The sequence below is a fragment of the Lycium ferocissimum genome, chromosome 9 (assembly GCF_029784015.1).
Source record: "Lycium ferocissimum isolate CSIRO_LF1 chromosome 9, AGI_CSIRO_Lferr_CH_V1, whole genome shotgun sequence".
NCBI classification, from domain to species: Eukaryota; Viridiplantae; Streptophyta; class Magnoliopsida; order Solanales; family Solanaceae; genus Lycium; species Lycium ferocissimum.
Window position 1 is genome coordinate 29,818,655 of NC_081350.1, and position 24,731 is coordinate 29,843,385.

The following is a 24,731-nucleotide window of genomic DNA, read 5'->3' on the forward strand; positions in this document are numbered from 1 at the left end:
GCTTGAATATCAATATTGAAGGTGTCTCGAGACGACTTGAGGAGAATTTGAGATGAATTTCAAATTGACAACTCAAAGCTTAAGACGGCTACATCTTGTATCCGCCATTGTATCCTGTGCATATCCTCATGTTTATCCGGGTATATCCCACTATATGGTCTATCTCTTGTTAACTGTGTGATCATGCATTAGTTTTTCTTTAACAATAAATGACTTTACTGTATTAATGCATAAGCGGTCTCAAAGAGTTAAAAGATGCAACAGCATCAGTTACAATTCAACTAGGGAAAACTGAAACCCAAATAACTTTAAAGTAACAATGAAATAGAAAATTTGGCTAAATTGTGCGCTAGCATATTCTAAGATCTAGGAATGTATACAACATGTACAATATCAAAGCAACTCATAAACTTCCAGATATCTTCACAAGTAGTCTCTATCTCCCATGAAGCCACACTTCTTTTCCGTATCATATCCACCATATTTTTTGCTTCCGACAAGATATGCACCTTTGACCATCCATTTTCCTTAGCGTTTTCCAATGTTTAACGAATTGCTAGTGCTTCAGCGATGATGGTTTTCCCAAAAAATTGAATTGGGGTACCAAAGGCTTGAAGCAAAAGACCATAGCTATCCATAAGCACTATTCCAATGCTTGCCATCTTTTTCTCCTTTTGTAAGCTAGCATCTGCAAACATAACAATACCATCTTGTGCCACAATAATATTTTTATCATTAGTGTAATCAGATACAAGCGTAAGAGGAAGAGTAGTAAGCATATTATTTTCATATTCATGGAAATTAAAAAGTGCCTTGTTTACAATATCATTGGGTTCACAAATATCCCCCATTAAAGCTCAGTGGGTTTCTAGCCTTCCAGATTTGCCACATGCTAGAAACACTTAGTTTAACAAAATTAACAAAATCAGGATATTGATTAGCATTAACAAATATATCATTCCACCATCTACCAAAATCCATAGTACTCTCAATATTAGGCCAATTAATAGGATAGATTCTCCAAACCAATTGTGCTTTAGGGCATCTAAAAAGCATATGATGTATAGTTTCACTTTCCATACCACAAATCTTACACACATCACAAGCATGTCTTAATTTTTTAGAAACAACATGATTAACAGGTAGAACATTCATAATATATTTTTGAATAAAATGCTCATATTTGTTTTTGATATTCATAGAACATAAGAAATTCCAGAACTTTTTTGAAAAAAATTGATTACTCGATTGAGGTCTATCGGTGCTAACTTCTCAACATCTAACAATTTCTCCAGCTAAATGGTATCCCAATTTTACCTCATAATTGCCAGATATTGTATGAGGTCAAATAATCCTATCCGACGACCTAGTGGAAGAAATAGGAATAGACACTATTGCATGAATATCGTCCGCACAAAACCAAATCTATAAATCTTGCATCTTCCAAGTGTGGGTATTGTGGTCTATAAGATCATTCACTTTTAATTCTATATCCATTTGAGCATGACTATGGCTAGCCCTAAACCCACATGAATTGGGAATCCAATGATCCGTCCAAACTTTAATACTATCACCAGGTCCTACCCTCCATCTAATACCTTTTTGTAAAAGATCTCTACCCCAAATGATACTCTTCCATATCCATGAGCTAGCACATGTAGCTTTAAGGAAAGACGCATGTTGAAAAGACTTATTTTTAGAATTTAAAAAAGTAGAGAATCTTCTTGAGTCAAAACTCGCCAAGCAAGTTTTTCCAACAAAGCTTGATTAAAAGATTTTAACTCTCTAAATCCTATCTCCCCCCCCCCCCCCCCAACACACACCTCCCCTTTAGATTTTGGTAAACAAATGTTCTCCCATTTTTCGAAATGCATTTTTCTCCTATCCTCATCATGACTCCACTAGAAATTAGAGAAAATAGTAGTAATCTCCTTACACAAAGTATCCGGATATTGAAAACATGATAAAGCATAAGAAGGAATAGCAGATAATACAGATTTAAGCATCACTTCTTTTTCTGCAGGGCTTAAGAAAATATTTTTCCAACCTTTTATTTCAGCCTTCACTCTATCTTTAAACTCCAATATTTTTTACCTCGATTTTCCACGCAGGTAAACCCAAATATAACCCCAAGTTACTTCTTTGTAATTGTCCTAGCTCCACAATAATTCCATCTTTCTCAATATTAGAAGTATTTTTACTAAAGAAGATAGCAGATTTCTCAAAATTCACCTTTTGACCCGAACATTCTTCATAAGTTCTTAAAAATTCCAGCAATTTTAGCAACATTTTGAACATTAGCCTTACAAAAAATAAACGAGTCATCAGCGAAAAACAGATGATTAATAGTAGTTCCACCTCTGACTAAACTTAAACCTTGTATATCCCCAAGTACCTCCGCTTGATTTAGAATTCTAGAAAGACCTTCCGCACATAGCAAGAACAAATAAGGGGATAGAAGACCCCCTTGCCTTAGTCCTCTAGTAGGTTTCACTTCCTCTGCTATATCTCCGTAACATTAAACCTATATGTCGGGGTAGTAATACATTGCATAATCCAAGTACAAAGTTTTCATGAAATCCCATTTAAGAAGTAATTTTTTGATATAAAACCACTCTACTCAATAGGTTTGCCAAACCTATTTTTCTTGTATGTTAGGAAAAATCATTGTCCTTGTGGGTTTGAGAAACGGTTCCTTGTAGGTAGGGGTGTACATAGACCGGGTTGGTTCAGATTTTTGGTTCAGATTTTTCAAATAGCAAATCAATCCAATTGTGTCGGGTTTTTAAATCTACAAACCAAACTAATAAAAGTCGGGTTTTTCAACTTCGGATTTTCGATTTTTTTGGATTTTTTTGGGTAAAGTCTTCATAAAAAACATATAACTTGCGCTTTAAATATTACTTTAGTCCTAATAAGATACAACTATCTAATTAAGGTGTTTCTTAAGAAAATAGCACAAAAGGTAAGATGAGTGTACTAAAATATTCAACAAAAAAAGATAATGAAATCGCTAAGCCATAATGAAAATGATCAAAATCTAAAGGTACTAAGTCATACTAAAATAAGTAGGGCTAATAAGTATTAATTACAGACTAAATATTAAAGAAATAAATCAAATTACGTATTTTCACTGTCTAAATCAATGCAAAACTAAGATTAATGGATATCCAACGTTATTGAATTTCTTTTGTTAGTAGTAGCCCATAAATAAGATCATTTCACTCTTAATTAATTAGAATTTTGTGTTAACTTTGAGTCCTCAGATGGAGTGAGCTCTGCAATACACGCACCAGAATGGGCTGAAGAGATGATAAACTTTAAAATTTGAATCGACCAAGAACAAATTGAACTGTTTTTTATTGAGCGAATCATGCCTGATTTTATTTCCATCTCGGGGGAAACACCATATAAATAGTTAAATAGACAAATATTTCCCCTTTAATAAGCATTACGTGGCTGGGATTCAGATTAGTCAGTCGATCAATAGTGAATGTAATACATGAATAAGTATCAGCAGTTGGAAATGAGTTAGTTACAGTGGAATTCCAAAAGTTAGTTGGTAGTTAGTTGAATTAGCTATTGGCGAGAAAGTTAGTTACTGTTACACTAGTTAGTTAGAGCAAGTTGTTAGAAGCTAGTTAGTCAGTTATGACTTAGATTCAGTTGATATTAGTAATTCATTCTCTATAAAGCATTGTAATACACTACATAGGAATCATCTATGAAAATACAATACACAAATTCTATTCCACTTCTATTCCATTTTCTCTCTTCCATTTCTATAGTTGATCAACTTGAGTTATCTCTGAATAACTTGAGTTCCTGCAATTCTACTAACATTGGTATCAGAGCAGTTAGATTCTCGGCATAAATGGCTAAGGGAACTAGATCAAATGGAGATTAAATCCCCACTGATTCTGCCCTAGAAGGAGGACATGTGAGGGAAATGTTGCAGAAAATGATGGCAGAAATTGGTACTCTTAAAGGAGAAATGGCATCCTTGAAAAGATTGGATCAAACTGTTGCTCAATTGAAGGAACACATCAAAGGAACTAGGAGTGATGATTCACCTGTGATTAATGGAGTGGGAACTTCAAGAGAAAGGAACTCAAGAGAGGGACCAGTAAATGAAGAAGAAGTTAGGGAGAAATCAACTATGAATCACCGTAATTACCCAGAATATCCAGTATTCAAAGTTGGATTTTTCTAAATTCAATGGGGAAGATCGAAGTCTTGGTTGTTCAAAGTTGATCAATTCTTTGATTTTGACAACATTGCTATGGACAAAAGAGTGGGATTGGCGCAATTCACATGGAGGTGAAGCAATACGGTGGCATCGGTCTATTTATGAGGTACGAGCAATACACTTCTCCTCCCAATTCGGAATGAGTATGTTATGGCACTAGTAGAAAAGTTTGGGGCCGATTATGATGACCCAATGGAAGAAATTAAGAAAATTAAGCAACCGGTTCTCCGTGAAAGATTACTAAGCAATTTTTGAAAGTAAATTGACTAGGGTAAATCTCTCTCAAGAAAATGCAATTAGTTGCTTTATTGGAGGCCTTAAAGATGAACTAAACCTTGTGTGAAATTGACAAATCCAACCACCTTATCTCGGTTGTACAGTAACTCCCAGATGCAAAAAGCATTCTTAACGCTCAAGCTAAGTTCTATAAACAATTTCCATATCCAACAAGAAATTTGGACCTAGTTATAAGAGAACTAGTGATCGTAAATTCCAAAGTAAACCTTTGTTGTCAACACTGCAATGAAACTTCTATAAGCAATAAAGGGTTCACCGGATGAGGCTTAGCATAGAAGAAATGAATGATAAGAGAGCACAAGGGTCGTGTTATTTTTGTCCTAAAAATATGCTCCAGGCCATAAGTGTAAAAACTTAAAAACAGCTTTACTTGCTAGAAGTAGAGGAATTGGAGGAAAAACACACTCAACAAGAAGGGGAATTGATAGGTGATGTAGGAATGGAGATGGTAGAAGTGAATCAACCTTTAGAACAGATGGAGATTGCCTCGCATTGAATGGGTCACTAGGGTTCGGACTCTTAGAGTGACGCAAGTTATCACTCCAAGAAACCTCGAATATTTTAGTTGACACCGGCGCGATTCACATAATTTCATGGATCCGAACTAGCAAAGACTCTAGGATGTGCTACCAAGTAAACTACACCTCAAATGGTTACCGCAAAGCAAATGGTAATATGATCAAAGTGGATAAGGTGTGCCATGTCACATAGTTCTTTGCAAAGGAGTCGAATTTGTCGATTTCTTACTATTACCATTGGGGTCTTGTGGAGTTGTGTTAGGGGTACAATGGTTGTTAACTTTGGGTGATATCAAGATGAATTTCAACAAGTTAACTATGGAGTTTTGGTACAAAGGGAAGAAGCATTTACTCAGAGGTGCAGGGAAGCAAATCACTTCTGCTAATGCTGGAAAATTGGAGAAACATTCAGGTAATTAGTCTCAGCTATGCATGATTCAAGTAGTTCCTACCATGTGCACTGAATTGTATGCTTTGGAGACTAAAGAAGAGGCAAATACATACCGTAGAATCTTGGTAGTCATATAATAATTTAGGGAATTATTTGCAGAACCAACTCAACTGCCACCATCTAGAGGAGTATTTGACTATAGAATTGTGTTGCATAATGGTACTAATCCTATAAACAAGAGACCTTACAGATATCCTTCTGTTAAGAAGGAAATTATTGAGAATTTGGTGCAACAAATGTTGGAACAAGGTATTGTTCAACCAAGCTGCAGCCCCTTTGCATCGCCAGTGGTCTTAGTTAGTAAGAAGGATGAGACTTGGAGATTGTGTGTAGACTATAGGGATCTTAATAAGCACACTGTTAAGAATAAATTCCCTATCCCTATTGTAGAAGATCTACTAGATGAACTTGGAGGTTCTACAATCTTTTCAAAAATTGACTTAAGAGCTGGTTATCACCAACTAAGGATGGTCAAGAGGACATTCCCAAAAGCGCATTCGTAACTCATTCAAAGCCATTTTGAGTACTTAGTAATGCCTTTTGGTTTGTCTAATGCACCCAGCTACTTTTCAAGGCTTGATGAATACTGTTTTTGAAGTTTTTAAGGAAATCGGTGCTTGTATTTTTGATGATATACTCATTTACGAAGAAAAAAGAGAGGACCATTTGTTACATCTTAGAAGTGTTTTTGTTGAGATGAAGAAACATCAGCTTCTAGCCAAAAAGAGTAAATGTTTCTTTGGAGTAGCAAGGATTGAATACTTAGGCCATTTTATCACAAAGGATGAGGTTTCTACTGATCCTCAGAAGATCAGTGTTGTTCAGAAGTGGCCCTTACCTTCTATTATCAAGCAACTGAGAGGCTTTATTGGTCTAAATTTGGGTACTACAGAGATTTATTCAAGGATTTGGGATTATTAGCAAATCATTAACCGATGTTTTAAAGAAGGATAGTTTTAAATGGTCACATTTGCTACTTCGCATTTGAGAAGTTGAAAGAAGCACTTACTAAGGCTCATGTTCTGGCCCTACCCGATGCTAATAAAACTTTTGTATTGGAGACCGATGCTAGTAGATTTGGTATAGGTCGTATTGATGCGCAGAAGGTCACCCTATTGCATTCATTAGTAAAACTTTATCTAATAGACATGCCGCAATGTCTGCTTATGATAGAGAATTACTAGCCATTGTTCATGTAGTTTCCAAATGGTCTCAATATTTGCTTGGAGTAGATTCATCATAAGAACCGATCGAAGGCTCGAAGTTCTTAATGGAGCAAAAGTTACACACAAACTCCCAACTTTTGTGGTTAACTAAGCTCATGCCTTTTGATTATGTTATTGAGTATAAAAAAGGGGTTGAGAATAAGGTTGTTGATGCTTTGTCAAGGGTAACTAGGGTTAAGTTACTCACCCTTGTAGTTTCAACAACTAGTTTTCAGCTAATGGGTGATATTGCTCACAGTGGGGAAACAGATGCTGATTTGAAGACCATTGTTGCACAATTACAGTGGTCGTGTCCTACTCACTTCTCGGGTGCTTGCAGTAATCACCGAGAAGGAAAGGTAAAATTGTGGTTGGTAGAGTACCACAACTGAGGTTTTCCATCATTTCACTATGGCATTGCACTCCTCAAGGTGGTCACTCGGGTATAGAGGCAACATTGAAAAGGGTTCTTACTTTATTTTTACTGGAAGGGCATAAGGAAAGATGTCAAAGTGTTAGTGCAGGAGTGTGACATATGCCAAAGAAACAAAGCCGATCTTGCACTTATCCGGTTTATTACAACCATTGCCCATTCCCCGATGTGGTTTGCTCTCAGATTAGCATGGATTTCATTGATGGATTGCCTAAGTCCAAAAGTCGCGAGGTTATTTTAGTAGTTGTGGACAAAGTTGAGTAAGTATGGTCATTTCATACCTTTCAAACACCCATATTCTCGCTTCAAACAAGTGGCCAAGGCATTTCTAGATAATATTGTCAAACTACATGGTTTACCCGATGCTATTACTAGTGTGAGAGATGCTTTGTTTTCCTAAGTTCTTTTTGGCAAGAGTTGTTTGCCTTACAAGGAGTCCAATTAACTACTTCTCTGACTTACCATCCTCGACCGATGGACAACCGAGGTCTTGAATAGGTGCTTAGAGACCTATCTCGAATGCTCATGTAACGAGAGTGCTACCGATTGGTTTGATTGTCTTTCTATGGCCGAATACCGGTACAATACATCATTTCATAGTGCTATACGGAGCACGCCATACGAAGCTTTGTATGGTAGACCTCCCCCTCTACACTTGCCATACCTTCCCGGTGAGTCCGATTCAATTTAAGTGGCTAATACCTTGTTGAATAGAGAATTCAAGTTGCAGTTAATGAAGCATCATTTAATAAGGGCTCACTTAGAATGAAGCAAAAAGTTCGATTCTCATAGAAGTGACGAAGTAAACTTTGAAGTTGGTGATTGGGTTTATTTCAAGTTTCAACCATATAGCAGGTGTCGTTGCTACACACCCTTATCATAAACTTGTCGCTAAGTTCTATGGTCCATTTCGGGTTACTAAAAGAGTTGGTCGTGTGGCTTATACTCTCTTGTTACCAAAGAACAATCAAGATTCACCCTACAGTTCATGTGTGTCCCCGCTTAAGAAGTGTTATGCGCATGCACTGCTCAAATTTCTATTCCACCTTCGTTGATATTGTCGATCCTAATTGCCCTCAACCCGAAGCTATCTTATAAAGAAGGATGGTCAAGTGTGGGAACAAAGCTGTGGCTCAGGTGCTTGTTAAATGGTATGGATTATCTGCAGACTATGCTACTTGGGAATTTTTCAACAGTCTCAAGACAAGGTTCCCTCAATTTGATCCTTGAGGTCAAGGATCTCTTGATGAGGGGAGTACTGATACATGAATAAGTATCAGCAGTTGGAAATGAGTTAGTTACAGTGGAATTCCAAAAGTTTGTTGGTAGTTAGTTGAATTAGCTATTGGCGGGAAAGTTAGTTACTGTTACACTAGTTAGTTAGAGAGCAAGTTGTTAGAAGCTAGTTAGTCAGTTATTACGTAGATTCAGTTGAGATTAGTAATTTATTCTCTATAAAGCATTGTAATACACTACATGGGAATCATCTATGAAAAAACAATACACAAATTCTATTCTACTTCTATTCCATTTTCTCTCTTCCATTTCTATAACTGATCAACTCGAATTATCTCTGAATAACTCCTATATTGGCACAGAATTACTCGAATTATATTGAGTTACTAACAGAATGATTATAAATAATAATAATAATAAAAATAAGTAATAATAATAAAAATAAAAGAGAGCAAGAAAAACCTCGCTTGCCAAATGTGCTTGAGAGTTTGACAGTTGTCGAGGAGCACTTTGTTGACTGCCTCTATTATTAAAGCTTAACGTGCTTACAGCCTTTTGACTACATAAGGTGGTGACACGGCTTTCTTGTCTACATCCTCAAATAGAGAGTACTTATTCAACATAATTAGATACAAAATTGAACTTTTCAACTTGTATCTAAGGAATTGAAGAAGACGAGGCATCACTTATCCAGTTGTAATGGAAGAGTTTAATTAACTAATATATAACAATGATATATACTGTATATAAAATTTACACCATCAAATAACCTAAAAGGTTAATTAATGCAACTTTTCATGGTAAGTATAGATTAGTAACCTACATTACATGGTCATTGACTTGTTACAACAAATAAAATTATCTGATAGGTTAAAGGTCTTTTACACCGTAGTGTATAAAATTGAAATCAATAATGAAATTATTCTTTCAGGTATCAGGTTTCAATTCCAACGGAGGCAAAAAGGTTGGTGAGAGATAATAAGTACTTTATAAATTAACCGAGGCTCACGCAAGATAGCTTGAACACTATGGTTATTAAAAAAAAAATCACAACAGTCCAAGAGAGAAATATTCATCCAGCTTATTTAGGCTCTTAATGTTGTCTGGTAATAAGTAGCTTCTCAAATTGCTGAAATCTTGTTTACTTATGAAGTCATTTGTAAGATATACAGGAAGAAGTTTCTTCACTTCGTTAACATAAATTACTTCTTTTAAAAGATCAAACATAATCATGTATACAGCCAGAGCGTAGAAAGTGATACCCAAGAAGAAGATAATCATAAATTTAGAAGCACCATTATATTAGATGGAAATTACATACAAGAGAAACCAAAGTATACTAGCTATTAATTAATAGCTAATTTGATATACATTCTTTTTTGCGAAGTATCAATTGTTTCTACATGTCCATAGTATCTTTTCTGTTCGAAACATTTTGGTCAACCCCATAATGTAAACTTGAGTTAAATTAAGACCAAAAAAGTCCTACCAAAAAAAGAGTAAAAAGGAAGAAGGAAAAACAGTACTCATATATAGTACCTCTTTAATTTGTTATCTTCATAATGATTAATAAGTAATCAATTGTCTCTTCATTTCAACTATATATCTTGGGCATAGAATTCAATGATCTCCTTAAGATTGAGCTTAAACAAAGAAGAGCAATCATTTTGCATCAACCATAACATGTGCTCAAACAATATAGCATCCACATCCACATAAATTACTTTCTTTGTTCTAATATTTTCCTTTACTCTTCCTCTATCTTCTTTCCTCACCATGTCAATCAAAATTCTAAATGGACTTTCTTCCAACACAAATGGCTCCACCAAGAATTCTCTCTTCTCTTTTCCCACCAGCACAGTTATCAGATCATCTGAATCACCATAATCTTCGGCTAGTGGCCTATAGCCAAGTAATCGGCCGGAGCACCGCCTTGTCAAGATTGCAACCGGCAAAACTACGCAATCCATGAAGTGAAATATTAAAAAAAAAAAAAAAACAAGCAAAGGTAGAAAAGTACTTCTCTAGCTAGTAATGGTCACTTTTATGTATATCCTACTTGTATGAGATCCTTTAACCTTTTCTCGGAGGTTGTTTTGGGAATGAAATGGAAGAAATTAAGGGAAGAAGATTTCTTGATGAGAGTAAAGTTGAATTGGCCAGCCAACGGCTAGTGTAAGTATGCATATGTAAACAAAGAATATATAGACATTCTAATTTATATAATTGGTGTAGTTTTCAATGGTAGTTTTCGTGGAAAGAGAACCGTTTGAGTGAGAAGAAAATTTTCCTAAATTTTACTTTTTTTTTGGGTGGTAGGAATATGGAAGGTGACAGATAAGCATACAAATGGTAGGTCCAATGAAGCTTGTCAAATAGCATTGGTGACAAGGTTGCCATTTGTGTGACTTGGTCCCATCTCTTATTCCTTTTTTTTTTTTTTTTTAATTTTAATTTTAAGAATTTGATGTCCGAAATTCACTAATCTAACTAATTTTGATTCATTTTTTATTAGATCAATGCAGGTTAATATGTTTCCTATAAAAAATTATTCATTTTTAAGACTTGAATAAAGAGGAGGAATCCCAATTTTTAATACCACATTCCATGATGATGGTCCCTACTATCTTACCCTTTTTTTTTTCACTTGTAGTTAAACTATCGCTCTATGGTACCCACTAACACAATTAATTTGAGTTTTTGCCATGTACGATTCATAAAAAAGGAAGTGCTTTCTATTAGGAATTGTTCATTTCTAAATTCGAAACCAAACCAGTATTACATGTGAAAAAGTTTCATCCATTCACAACTCCCTTGGTGGTCCCAAACTTAACTTGAAACAACGCTTCATCTTACATTTAAACACGTATGGTCATAAGAGCCAGTTGGAGATAGAGATTATACACCAATTATTTCAAAGCGCGTTTAACAAACAAAGCCGACTTCCCATGTTAAATGGATGGGGCACCTATAAATTGCATTTGATGTTAACAAGGCTTAGACAATATATATATATATATATATATAATTTTATCAGGATTAAATAAGATTATTCATCACAATTCACATTTATAAAGTCCAAATGAAAACATTAGAAAATGAGGAAACTTTGGAAAGTCTTATGTTATATCTTTAGCTTTACATAGTAGTAGCAGATAATGTGCACATACGACGAACTTCTCAACTTGTGATAATAGATGATGAGGGAATTTCCACCTTTTCCCTTCTTTTTCATGCCATGAATTAAAATTATGGAGCAACTAGTTATTTGTCACGCGCGCGCAATTACATGGAAACATTTGATCTTATAACATTATATAGAAAATACTACTATGTTTTTTTCAATAGAAATGGTAAAAGGTACAGCCAAACCTCTCTATAATAAAGATCGTTAGTTTCAAATTTTTCGCCTATTATAGAGAATCATTATTATACACCTATAACAAGATTGACATTTAAATAATACTTCGTTGTTATAGGCAAAAAGGATGCATATAATTCAATTTTCATTTTTAATTGTCAAATTCTAAGCTTAATAACACTCTGTACAACGAAGGAAAATTGTTTAATAATGAAAATATATGTATTCATATGATATTTTTTGTCATAAATAGTGTATTAAATGATCAAATATTTGGTCAAAATCTATACACTTATTACTGGTAATCATAGATATTCTATTTTTATAAAGATGGTTAATTATTATATTACCAAAAAAAGAAGATAATTGTTATATGGGGGTTAATTTTACAAAGAAAGTACTGTTATAAAGTTAGTTGTTGTTGTTATAGATGAAATGCTGTTATAGAGAAGTAAAATATAACATAAAAAATTGGCTCCGAAAAAACTTAGTTGTTAAAGATAGTTGTTGTTATATGCGGGTGCCGTTACAGAGATTTCAACTCCTTTACGATATTTTGACTTAAATTATAAGTAGCCGAACCATTTGCTTTGAAGAAACTCAAGTAGAATTCCGTATAAAAAAACAAAACAAAATTGTAGATGCGCTTTCATGGGTCAAGTTCGTTTGAACTCTATATATTTTCCTTCTACTCCAACTAATTTTCAGCCAATTAGCTTGCATGCCAAAGAGGTCGGTCCAAATATAACTAAACATTACCAGATTTTGGCAGAGATTGGTGGAATAGCTGGTTAAAGCATCACTTAGGTATTAGACTTTACCTTCCTTGACACTGATCATGGTCCTAGAACTGAATTTGACTTGAACTGGACACCTCAGGGCCATATACCAACAATATTACATACTACCTCCGTCCCAAAAAGATTATCTTAGTAGGCGTTTGGCCATAGATATCAAAAATAAATTCACTTTTTTCGGAATTTTTAAAGTTGGAGTTGTGTTTGGCCATAGTTTTTGAAATTGTAGCTTTTGGTGAAATGTGGTTGTAAAAAAGTGAAAAAAGTGAAAAAAATTTGAAAAACAAGTTTTTTAAGTTTTTGGTATTCCGGAATATAACTTCAAGTTGTATTCGGAATATTTATGGCCAAACGCCCAAAAGTGAAAAAAGTGAAAAAAAAATTCCGGAAAAAAGTGAATAATTTTTATGGCCAAACGGCACCTTAGTTTAACTAAGCACAAAATTTAAGAAATAATGAAATTTTTTTGAAATGTGTGGTTCAAAATAAGTATTAGATATTTGCTTGATTATAAATCATCTCATAGAGTTAAATTGTTTAGCAAACTAATAAGAAAAGTAAGACAATCTTTTTGAGACGAAGGGAGTGTCAAAGGAACTCCTGGATATACTTGGGCTGCTACGAACCAAATCACCAAACTTCGCTGACTTTATCATCAACCTTGATTTCGCTACGCTCAATAAGAACCCGGAATAGCGGAAATAGGTTCGTGTTCCGCTTCCAAAGTCAAGAAGCCCCAAATCCTTGATTTGGCCAGGAAAGACTGCACTGCTTTGGGCCCAGGAAGCGAAGGGAATGAGCTCGGCTGCTTCTCCTCCACATTCTTTTTCTCCGTGCTTACTAATAGCGAAAGGTTAACATCTCTCCGCCCTTATTAGTATTAGTAGTAGCGATTCTTGTGGATTTTGGGTGTGTTTGAATTCAGCCTCTCGTTAGGTCTTCACTGAAGGAGGCCCCGGCGCAGCACCTTTCTCGCTCGAAGGATCTATGAAAGTCCCCCCTTTCCATTGAAGTAGGGAGGGCCTCCTTCCCCACCATTCCGGCCTATTATTGATAGGGATTTGACCGGAGTACTAAATAGAGTATGAAAATTAGTTAAATCAATTAGTGAATCAAAATAAGATATAAGTAAATAAACAAACATATAAGTTGGACAGCTAATTTAATATGAACCAAATAGTATCATGAAATTTTTATCAAGCAAACAAATCTAGAGATTTTAACGAAAACAGTCTCTCTACCTCCTAAGTAGGGTAAGTACACTCTACCCTCCTCAGATCCCACTTCGTGGAATTTGAATTTCATTAAGTGTGCTGTTGTACGTCTTAAAAAGTAGATAACTATGAAATTCAAATAGAGATTATTCTAGGAAGGAGTGATAACTGGTAAACATATAGCCGTGTTGGATCGTGATAGAACCAAAAGACATGAGGGTGTAGGCCAAGGTTACAATTGGGTGGACTGCAAAACCATCACCATTACGCGTCTACAGCTCAATAGTCCCCTTTCGAATTTCCCTAAAGAATTTCATATAACATAAGAGTAAAAATAAGTAATCTCTTTAGCTGAATGGGAAGAAATGTATTTTTATTTTTATTTTATTTTTTCTTGTTGCATAATGAAGTCATAAATTTAGTTAGTGTTAAAGAGTGATGAAGGTTATTTGTATGAGTGTTAAATTATGTCCCTTGACCTAAAATTTAGATATTTAAAAACTAAACAAAAGAACTACAAGTAGCAATTTTAATTTTTTTTACATTAGCAATGGATTTACATGAAACTTTTAGTCAAAAATTACCTTATCCAACTCGGTGAAACTTAAGGACATGCTGTAACAGAAGCAGTAATTTTCTTGCTTAATTTATGTCTCTTGTATAATTCGATCTCCCTAAACAATCTTCTAATCCAGTCACTCTGCATTTAACTTATATACACTATCATTTAAAGGAAAAAGAAAACCTATGATATCATTGTAATTTAACCTTTACCAACAAGTTACCTACTTTATTTTCTACTCAATTCACTTATAATGGACAAGTTACCTACATTATTTTCTACTCACTTAACTTATTATGGACAGTTTACCTATAATTGTTTTTCTAGGTGACCTTAAAAGTGAACTTTTCTAAAATTGGGTTGGGGGGGGGGGGGGGGCGAAGGGGGGTGGGGGTTGTAGCTGTATTTCAATTCTTCTTATTCGTCAATAAGATAAGGAAGCACGTCGTAAAGAAGGAATTGAGATCCATTTGTAGATTTTATGAGATACTCATGTCCCGGGTGAAATCATAAATTGTTCAGCATCTCTCACAATAAACGTGAGACCAAGGACTAAATAATATTGGTAGCCATGTTTGATTACTCATCATGATTGTTCAAGCAATAATTATTTCTAACATTAGCGGCTAACGAGAAGTCAAGTGAAGAAAAATAGAAAATACTCCATTCATTAGAAAAATTTCTAACCATCTAATAATTCCTAAAAGTTAAACTCTAACGATATGGCAGTAAATACTCAACCAAATGTCACCTAACATATACTACTAAGAGTCTAAGACCGTGGTGGCAAAGAAACCATGAAAATGGTTTTTTGTAAATCAGCCACGCCTCTCACCTCAGCTAGTACAAATCAACTACATACCAAGTTACGAAAAAAAAAAAAAAAAATCAAGCGGGGAAAAGAGATAAGGGGGAAAAAAATGGAAATAAGCTCTCAAGTCGAGAAATCAAGAAACGCCTATACTCTGCCTGTTAGCATCGCGAATCAAACTGCCAACTCTGTTGCAGGGGAATGAGGAAGTCAAATTACCCTTGGCAATATCATTTCAACTAAAAAAGTGTTTTCACAGTGATTTTGGCCAGCCCATATTTGCATACATTGACATACCATGCATTGGTTGGCCAGCATTACCATAAGGTCCTTGTTCATGGTGGAAAGGACCATCGCCATTTTCATCAGACGAGTCATTTGAGGCATCATCACCTTGAGAAGGCGGGCTCTCGTCTGTGGCGGGAGCACCAAAATTTAACATATTGGATGGTGGTGGTGTCGAAGGTGGCGCCTTAGACTTGGGCTTTTTCCCTTCAGCAATGAAGCTACCCACGATTACCTGGTCGTGAACTTAAAACAGTTTAATGACACGTTCTGCATTCAAACAAGAGAGGAGGAGGCGTATAAAGCCAGAAAGAGTAGCGGACCTGCACGGGTGTGGCAGCCATAAGCATTCCTGCAACTCCACCACCCAATACTCTACCATCTGATCCAGCCAGTGACACACTTAGACCATTTGGTCCGCTGCTTCCATTACTTTCCGACCGCAAGAAGGAACCTGTTAATGAGATGATTTCAAATCGGCCCTGCATATAAAAGTAACAGCTTAAATATCATGAGATTACTTATCAAAGAAAAAAATACATGTATCATATGAGATTACTATTATAGATAAAATATATAATTATGTGCATTACAAGTGCATCAACCACCTAGCTCATCCATTGGCAACTCATAATCAGATTAGCAACACCATGTTCTAGAAAAGTTCACTGATAAATTAAGCTTCCATTTAAGCTCCACGGGATCATATGCACAAATGAACCAATGTAATGAAGCTCACATGTGATCAGCTGACTAATAACATGTTTGGTCACGTTTCTAGAAGTCAAAAAAAAAAAAAAAGAGAGGTTGCACGAAGCATCGAGATGTTGACTCGAACCCGTGACCTATAGGTCACATGGGGGCAACTGTAAGGCTCCCTTCAAGTTTCTATGAGACAAAAGTGAAGAATTTTTAAAAGAAAAAATGTGCTTGTTTTGAGAAATTAAGGCGCTTGGCCAAACTTATGAGAAGAAAAAATGCTTTTGAGTAGACGCATAAGTCTTTTTTTTTTTCGTGGAGAACAAGTGTTAAAAAAAGTGGCTTCTCCTTGGAAGCAGAAGTAGAAGCTTTGTATATTTTTCAAGACAGGTACCATTACTCAAATTTTGCATTTACCAATTTCAACTGAACGAACAAAAACTAACCTCATGCATGGTCGACTGCACATCTATGACCAAAATCTCATAAACATGCTTTCCCTCTATTTTGTGATTTTATTTTTACATGTAAATTAAATGAAATTCCGAGGGTCTATCAGAAATAGCCTATCTACCTCCCAAGGTAGGAGTAAGGTCTATGCGTACACTCTACCCTCCCCAGACCCCACTTGTGGGATTACACTGGGTATGTTGTTGTTGTTGTTGTTGTTGTTAATTAAATGAAACTGAAAAACTTAATCAAAGACTTAAGAGTTCCAGGGAATTCCCTCCAGGTTTGATATCAACACTAACCTCCCTTGTATTTCTCCATATTGTGCTAGTCTCCCATATTTAGCTTTTTTAGTAACTACTATTTTAAACTATTTATCACTAATGCTTTATATCTGACCAATTTTCCCTTCCTAATGTTACACTTTTGTGAGTAATATTACCCCTAAATCATAGAAACGGGGCATTTGAGTTTGAGCTGCAAACTTTTACATCTTTCATCAGTTATTGCATACCATTTACATGGTCTCAGAATCTCTAAAATTAATTCCATAGAAAATAAAAGGACATTTATCAGCTTATGGTAAAATATTAATCCATTTCCCTAATATTTAGTTGAAACAAAAAAATTGTACCTGCTGATGATGTATGCTAGAGTTTATTATTTCAGCATTCCACCATGTTCATACAAACTCCTGCTTTCTTCGAGGTAAAGCAGTAAAGCATAACATTCCAGACCAGAGTTCATATAACACTTGTGTTTATTGTTTACTTAGTTTTCTACATTTTGTTGATTTTGTTTTGTTCTTTCCCTAGGCTGGAACAAGATGTGGTTGGTTTTATCTGTTCTCACTTAGTTATTGATTATTTTATTAATAATTCAAAATAGTGGCATACTCCCTCTGTCCCAATTTATGTGAAGGTGTGTGACTAAGCATGGAGTTTAAGAATAAAGGAAGACTTTAAAACTTGTGGTCTAAAATAAGTCATATATATTTGTGTGGCAATATATCATCTCACTAAGGGTAAAATAGGTATTTTAAAGTTAAATTGTTATTAAATATAGAAAAGTGTCGTTCTTTTTGGGACTGTCTAAAAAGAAGGATAGCGTGTCACATAAAATTGGGGCCAAGGGAGTTTAAGATGCTCGTGGGGTTGACGTGATGGGGCAAGGAGAGAGCAAATTGGTCAGATTGTAATTATTTTACATTCATGATAAATGAGTTATAACAATTGCTCAAATAAATCAAACTAATGGAGGTAAGCGCAACCATAAGGAATGTTAGAGTTACGAAGCCAAATTTGGAGGGAGGCATCTCAAAATTAACCCTAAAAACTTAAATACTCCTTGTGTCCCAATTTATGTGTTATACTTTCCTTTCTAGTATGTGCCAAAATGATGGCGTACTTCCTTATTTAGAGACAATTTAACTAACTTTCTATTTTACCCCTAAAAGATAATTTATAGCCATACAAATGTTTATGGCTTGTTTTAGACCACAAATTCCAAAAATCTTTCTTAAATTTCGTGCCAGTCAAACGCGGGGGAAACTGCTACTACCTGGGAGAACTTTCCTTAAAACTCCATTTGACAAAAAAATACTTTTTAAATATGCAGATCTTAAAAGTTTGGCCTAGCAGGTTATAAAGCTTTGTCAAATCGCAAATTGAAGCAAGCCAAGTAGAACCACAAGTTAAAAGTTCGCATGTACAGAAGAACCAATCAACAGAAGCTCACTTGAGATCAGCTGCATTAAAGCTCATCCAAATAAAAAAAATCTAAGCAGGACAAGTTCAAGCATTATGAATGTAATACTATCCATTGAAGATTTTCCAGTATTTCAACCTGTTTTAACCACACTCATTGCACAACACTGCACATGAAAAGCAAGGACTAGACTTCTAACATGAAATGGCACAAAAAGGAGGGATTGAATTAAAAAGCAGAAAAAAGAGATGTGGCTTCTATTACCAAACAATTCTATAAGTTGAAATCTGCATTCAATTTTTTAAAAATCATTTAAAAGAGGAATCAATTTTTTGTTTACGACGGTGGTCTCCAGGCTAAGCTCGCTCGCACCTCAATTATTCCAAGGGGCACCTGCTACCTTCCACCAAAATAGGTACCACATAACTCTGCTCACAAGGCTTAGGCAGATGTGAAGAAATCACTAGTACCTAGTGTTTTGGTTTTTTTTTTTTTTTTTTTTTTTTTTTTTGGGTCTCCACTGAGATTGGTTAAAAGGGGATTCAATTAAACAACCAACTTAGCAGGATTATAGGAAATAGTCCAAACTATGCTACGTCAAGATTCTTTTTTTCTCAAAGTTACTAAAGTCAAATGTAAGATGAAAGTATGTATATAAGACGTAAGAAGCATATTATTTATACTACTATCTCATTTAGGGATAACTATATGCATTGAGATAACAGTACAGAAATAATCTTAGGAAAGTGCATGCAAACCTCGTAACTCACAGTGCCACCCCCCATTGCTGGTTGGCGGAGGGTAACGTTACAGATGGCTCCATTTGCAGATAGAATACAAACTGTACGTGGACCTTGCTGGGCGAAAGCCATTATCTTTGAAGCTATGTCCTGAAGATGGGAAACAGATTCACATTATATTGCATAGTCAACTGAAAATTCACAGGACTGGGAATTTAATAGAAGTCAACTTTTAACAAAGACAGATGAAGCTAGAAAAACAACGTATTCGAACTGCATCAATGTTCTGCCAAGCTGTAACAAAAATTGATGCAAAAAGTGTGCTCCACCAGCAAGGCCTTTTAGTAGATACAAATCCAAGCACCATGGGCAACAAAAAGTAAAGATGTGTATCTACCATGGTATACCTTGTCAAAAGATGTGTATAACCTACTCAATTTTTTTTCTTAGTTTGCAGCATACAAACCAAGGTGCAATTAATTTTTTATAAATCTTGATAGGCACACACAATATGTCTTTTTTTGATTAAGCACCGGGTGTCCGAGTCTCTTTGAGCCCCGACTAATCCCGGGGGTGCACAGGCCCTCGGCAAGGAGTTTCCCGCAAGTGCACCACGGGTAATTCGGTGGTTTCCCAGTCCGATGGCCCTCAGAAATTGTTTGCACCCAGCGGGTTTCGAACTTGAGACCTTGAAAGGGAGCACCCCAAGGCTCAAGTCAATTGCCACCAGGCCAACCCCTTTTTGATAAAGAACACACAATATGTCTTATGAAAGCCACTCATTAAAAAGTTTGATAACCAATCAGTTGTCGTTTTAAACTGGTCACAGATAATGTCAATCTATGATATTGAAACTACACGCTGGAGACCCTAATTACATCCACAACAAAAACAAAATGTCCTTTACAAAATATTATTTACAAAATGAGATAAAATGCATATGTAAATTGATTAATTCCAAAAAAAAAACAAGTGGTACGGTTAAGCATAAAATAGTTCTTTATTTCCAAATTCATGCTTTCGACAAAAAGCTATTAAAACAATCAATTTCGTCGTCCCAGCCACTAGTGCAATTTTACACCTATCGCTTTCCTAAAACACCAGTGTTAAAAGCTAATCTTCCTATGTCCAGGATATTGCTCCTATATTGCTGACCTACTCAATTCCCAATCAGTGTTGTCAAAGGCGCGCTTAAGCCCTGAAGCGAGGCTCAAAACATGTTAAGCGCTTCGCCTCGCTTTATGTGCGCTTCAGTGTCATTATCAAGGCTCCAAGACATACTTCTCTTCGCCGATGAGCCTCTCTTGAAGAGATGACACTAGATAATTGATATTTCACTTTATCGTTATGTTTTTACAATTTGTTAGTCCATATATTTGTTATTCATGCTTATTATTATTAGTCTTGGGCTAAACATATATGTATTTTATTTTTGCACCATTGCGCCTTCTTTCATTAAAGCCCACGCTTTATTTGCGCTTTGCGCTTAAAGCCCCAGCTGACCTTAGAGCTTTTTTGCGCTTTTCGCTTTTGATAACGTTGTTCCCAATCTAACTACTATGCACAACCCCATGGTCAGCAAATTGACGAGGGATAGTCTGGTGGCAAAGATCCTCCACCTCCAACCATATGGTTGGGGGTTCTAGTTACCAAGGAGCAAAAATGTGAACGTCCCCCCTTGCTCTTCAGGTAGGGGGTTTCGCCATGGAATTTACCATATCCCCAAAAGAAAAAAATGAACTCTTCATAGACATAGAATTTGCATGTTTGTGATTCATCATGACCTTAAATGTAAAAGGCAATATTTCAAGTAACTTCTTTTTCATCTGGTATGTGCGGTTGCTAGGAAAAAAACAGATTATCCTCTCATAAACCAATACTAAACTAGTTGCCATCGGTGAGAATGAAAACAGGCATTAGCAGAAAGCATAACTTTCACATAAAAGTTGTACAATATTGTTAGATTTCTACCAGCTGTGATAGAACAGCAATTACTATGCCTTAAAAGTAAGTAACTTTCAAGCCAAAAGGTACCTACCAATGCCTGACTCTCACACATCTTGTGATCGGCTATATGAATCATCACCGTCCATGTCGCTCCATTTAAACTAACAGTCCAATATTATATAAAATATCCCTAATTTCGATATACGACGTAATTTAACTATACACAAAGTTTAAGAAAGAACCTTCGGAAATTGTGATCTTAAATATTCCGTAACATTTTTGTAGCTACAAAAACTACTCAATGGTAAAATGGATTTTTTGTTTTAAACTGATAAATTAACGGTAAAATGGAAATTTAAAGTTAAATTGTTTCCAAACATTGAATTGTGCCATTACTTTTAGAACTAACTAATAAGAAAATAGTGTAACATAAAGTGAAACAGGGGACTAAAAATAAAAATAGAAAAAGCACTTTACCTGACCTTTTCCCAAAAAAAAAAAAAAAAAAAAAAAAAACACCAGAAGCTCTTTATATTTCTACGACATATATAAATTTCTGACAGCACTACAAGACTCCTAAAGCACACTGGACCTAACGTAAAATATACGATCATGAATAAAGCTTAATCCAAACTAATTGGTCTCGGCTATATAGATCTATTTCTCCTTACATTAGATATAACAATACAACTATTTAAGTTAATTCATAATACCGGCAAGTTTTCTTATATTAACTTTCTACCGTTTTATTAGTAAACACTACCATATCCACTGATAACATCTCCTTCGCAGTTATTATTAGTAAACACTACCATATCCACTGATAACATCTCCTTCGCGGTTCTTATATTTTTGCTTAAAACAGCCATCTTAAAGAGAGCTTCTGTGTGTACTTGAGGCACATGTCTTAGAGTCATTGTGCCAACACTAAGTACCAACGGCCAAACAAACAAGGCAAGCGCTCAACTTTCTCTACACCTAGCTTCAGGGTTTAAGCACATTACAATGGGCCTCTAATGACATTGTGGGCTCCATGGCCAATCCTAATCTAAAAGGCCCAAGACATATCCCTCAAAGCCTTTGGATCAAGGATATCACTCAGGAGGAGATGAATATATGATTACCTTCCCTTCTTGAACCTGTGTGCAGCAAAATCCTTGATTTTCTTTTACAAAATATTCAATTCATAGCAACAGTTACATGAATACATACAATCCCTATGCTGTAACAAGCTTCGACAAGATGGTAGATCATTTGCATCTCAAAACAATCATCACTTGTCAATCAATCAACCATTCACGTATCCGCCCAATAGACAAAAGGAGAATAAAGAAGACAGAAATGTGACTTCCCTTTCAGTAAATTCAGGGAGTTAGCTATTTCACCCTAAAACAGATACTTCTGTATCAAGAGTTCAATTGCTCTCCAAAGAAATTTGAAGTCAAAGTCTATAATGCAGAAGCACAATCTAAAACAACCGGTCGATAGACACTTTCTAGCACGTACAGTCGGTTAATGAGCATGTTTTTTTTTTAAAACCAACATAACATTAATAGAGAAAGATAGTAAATTTTACGAAAAAGAAAAAATTTAGACCAAATACAAATTATACCTCCCCAACATTGACTGTGATCACATGGGGTGTAAAGCCAACTCCAGCTGCACCTGTCAACCATCAAGAATCCCAAGAATCACTTACTGCAATCACTGACTAGTAAGAAAAAAGTTCAAGAAACCCGAACAGTTCTTTTTATTACGACAACTAACAACATCTATACCTAAAGCATCTAGCTGTCTCTTTCCAGAACCAGGAGGCCTTCCACGGGCCTTCTTCGACGGATTCTCCGAAGAAGCACCCTCCACATCACCACCACCACTACCGGAATCTGTATGAGGCACGATAGACGACGAAATCGGAGTAACGGGTGTAGGGGAGAGACCTAAAGCAATGTTACCATCAGGAGAATACTTTCTTGGTCGACCCCTTTTCTTCCTAGCTGGCTCAATGTTAAATCCAGTTGCCCTAGGTGATGATGCATCTGAGTAATCAAGATTCGGTTGATTTTGGGGTTGAGGTTGGGCTGGTGGTGGTGCAGTATTCACCATTGAATTAAAAGGAAACCCAGAATTTTGTTGTTGCTGCTGATGCTGTATTTGTTGCATCATGGTGGAATTGTTGTTGTTATGTGTTGGAACAACATTGTTGGGGACAACATAGGAGTTGGGTTGTTGTTGCTGGTGTTGTTGTTGCTGCTGCTGTTGATGTTGTTGGTGTTGATGTTGTGGGTGTTGGTGGTGTTGGTGGTGGTGTTGGGGACGTGGCATCATCATGGGGTGGACATGTGGCGGTGTATGTTGGTGGGGGTGGGGGTGGTGAGGTAAAGAATGAAGTTGGGGGTGTTGGGGTTGATGATGGTGTTGATTTTGGTGGTGACCCGCTTGGGATTCTTGAGAATCCATGGAAAAGAGATTTTCAAGAATTATTCTAAAAGGGGTTTTTCAAGAATGCCGTTGTGATTTTGTTCTTAAAACCCTACAAAAATTATGTTCACTGAAGTGAGAGAGAGTTATAATAACTGGCTGGAAAGATGGTGAAAAGCGGAGAAAGAAGTTGGGTTGGACTAAGGGGGAAGACGCACAACAAGAGTTTAGAATTTTAGGGTTTTAAGAAAAAAATTTATTTTGGACTTTTGGTGCAGCTGCAGATCTGCTTGCCTCACTTCACTAGGCATCCTTTTGCCACATAGCGCCCCGTAATCACACTTCTGTATTCAACGCTACTTGTTTTTATTATGTTTAGCAACATCTTCATTTATTATTTTATTCCCTTAAAAAAAAACAATAATCATAATCCATAGATATTTTAATTATTTAGTGGTCGTTTGGTAAGAGGGATAAGTTATCCCATATAGATGGGATTGGGTGGGATTAGATGGGATAACTAATCCACCTACAAAGGGATTATTAATCATTAATCCCACCTTTTATCTCATATAGATGGGATTGGGTGGGATAACAAAGAAGTTATCCCACCAACCAAACATAGGATAATTTCAATCCCATGGGACTAATAATCCAATCCCATCCTATCTCTCTTACCAAACGACTTTAGCATCGTAATCTCGTCTAGCGTTACTTTAATATAGCTCTTCATGATGACTAAATTCAAAGCGAATGTATTTAGGCCTCATTTGTTTTTATTTAGATTAAGACGTCTGAATCTGAATGCACATTCGAATGATGTTGTCTTTAGATCTAACACTGAATGATTAAGACGGTTTGATTTTCAACATCTGAATGTGCATAATGTATTTATTTAAACATTATAAATATAGAATTCAAATAAAAAAGTAACCAAATAATAGAAACTAAATACTCCCTCCGTCCCAATTGGGTAAGGTCCGCGTAAACTTTACCCTCCCAAACCCTACATTATGGGATTTCACTAGGTATTATGTTGTTGTTGTTGTGCCTTTAATGAAATTATTTCTAGCCACACAAATTTACGATTTGTTTTAGACCACAAGTTTCAAAAGTCTTCATTTATTTTTTAAACTTTGTGCCAAGTCAAACACCTTCATATAAAATGGGACGGAGGGAATATAAATTTAATAAACTAAAATTATGATTTGTTAAAATGAAACATTTACTGTTCACTAGTGATGGTGGTGGTGGTGGTGATGGTTAATGCTAGTGAGTGTATTCAGGGTTGTGCAAAAGCAGAGGCAATGAATAAGCAATGAAAAATAGGCTTGGCTTATTGGTATCG

The 24,731-nt window shown here is 35.7% G+C and overlaps 2 protein-coding genes across 2 annotated transcripts; both read right to left on the bottom strand.

Annotated features, from left to right (window-relative positions):
* Positions 1-9,663: 9,663 nt before the first annotated feature.
* On the bottom strand, positions 9,664-10,582 carry LOC132030211 (auxin-responsive protein SAUR77). The gene has a single exon (XM_059419736.1). The coding sequence runs from the start codon at positions 10,357-10,359 to the stop codon at positions 9,988-9,990; it is 372 nt and encodes a 123-aa protein (XP_059275719.1). The 5' UTR covers positions 10,360-10,582; the 3' UTR covers positions 9,664-9,987.
* A 4,383-nt stretch (positions 10,583-14,965) lies between these two features.
* LOC132030212 (AT-hook motif nuclear-localized protein 13-like) lies at positions 14,966-23,726 on the bottom strand. The gene is made up of 5 exons (XM_059419737.1): positions 22,741-23,726; positions 22,575-22,627; positions 19,034-19,165; positions 15,743-15,901; positions 14,966-15,654 (listed from the first exon to the last, which is right to left on the bottom strand). The coding sequence occupies exons 1-5, from the start codon at positions 23,420-23,422 to the stop codon at positions 15,388-15,390; spliced, it is 1,293 nt and encodes a 430-aa protein (XP_059275720.1). The 5' UTR covers positions 23,423-23,726; the 3' UTR covers positions 14,966-15,387.
* Positions 23,727-24,731: the final 1,005 nt, after the last annotated feature.

Excerpts from the sequence above, each read along its gene's own strand:
- LOC132030211 (XM_059419736.1), bottom strand. The coding sequence starts at position 10,359 with ATGGATTGCGTAGTTTTGCCGGTTGCAATCTTGACAAGGCGGTGCTCC.
- LOC132030212 (XM_059419737.1), bottom strand. The coding sequence starts at position 23,422 with ATGGATTCTCAAGAATCCCAAGCGGGTCACCACCAAAATCAACACCAT. Across the intron at positions 22,628-22,740 it reads GAGACAGCTAGATGCTTTAG|GTGCAGCTGGAGTTGGCTTT; the intron begins GTATAGATGTTG and ends GATGGTTGACAG. Across the intron at positions 15,902-19,033 it reads GTGGCACTGTGAGTTACGAG|GGCCGATTTGAAATCATCTC; the intron begins GTTTGCATGCAC and ends TTTTATATGCAG.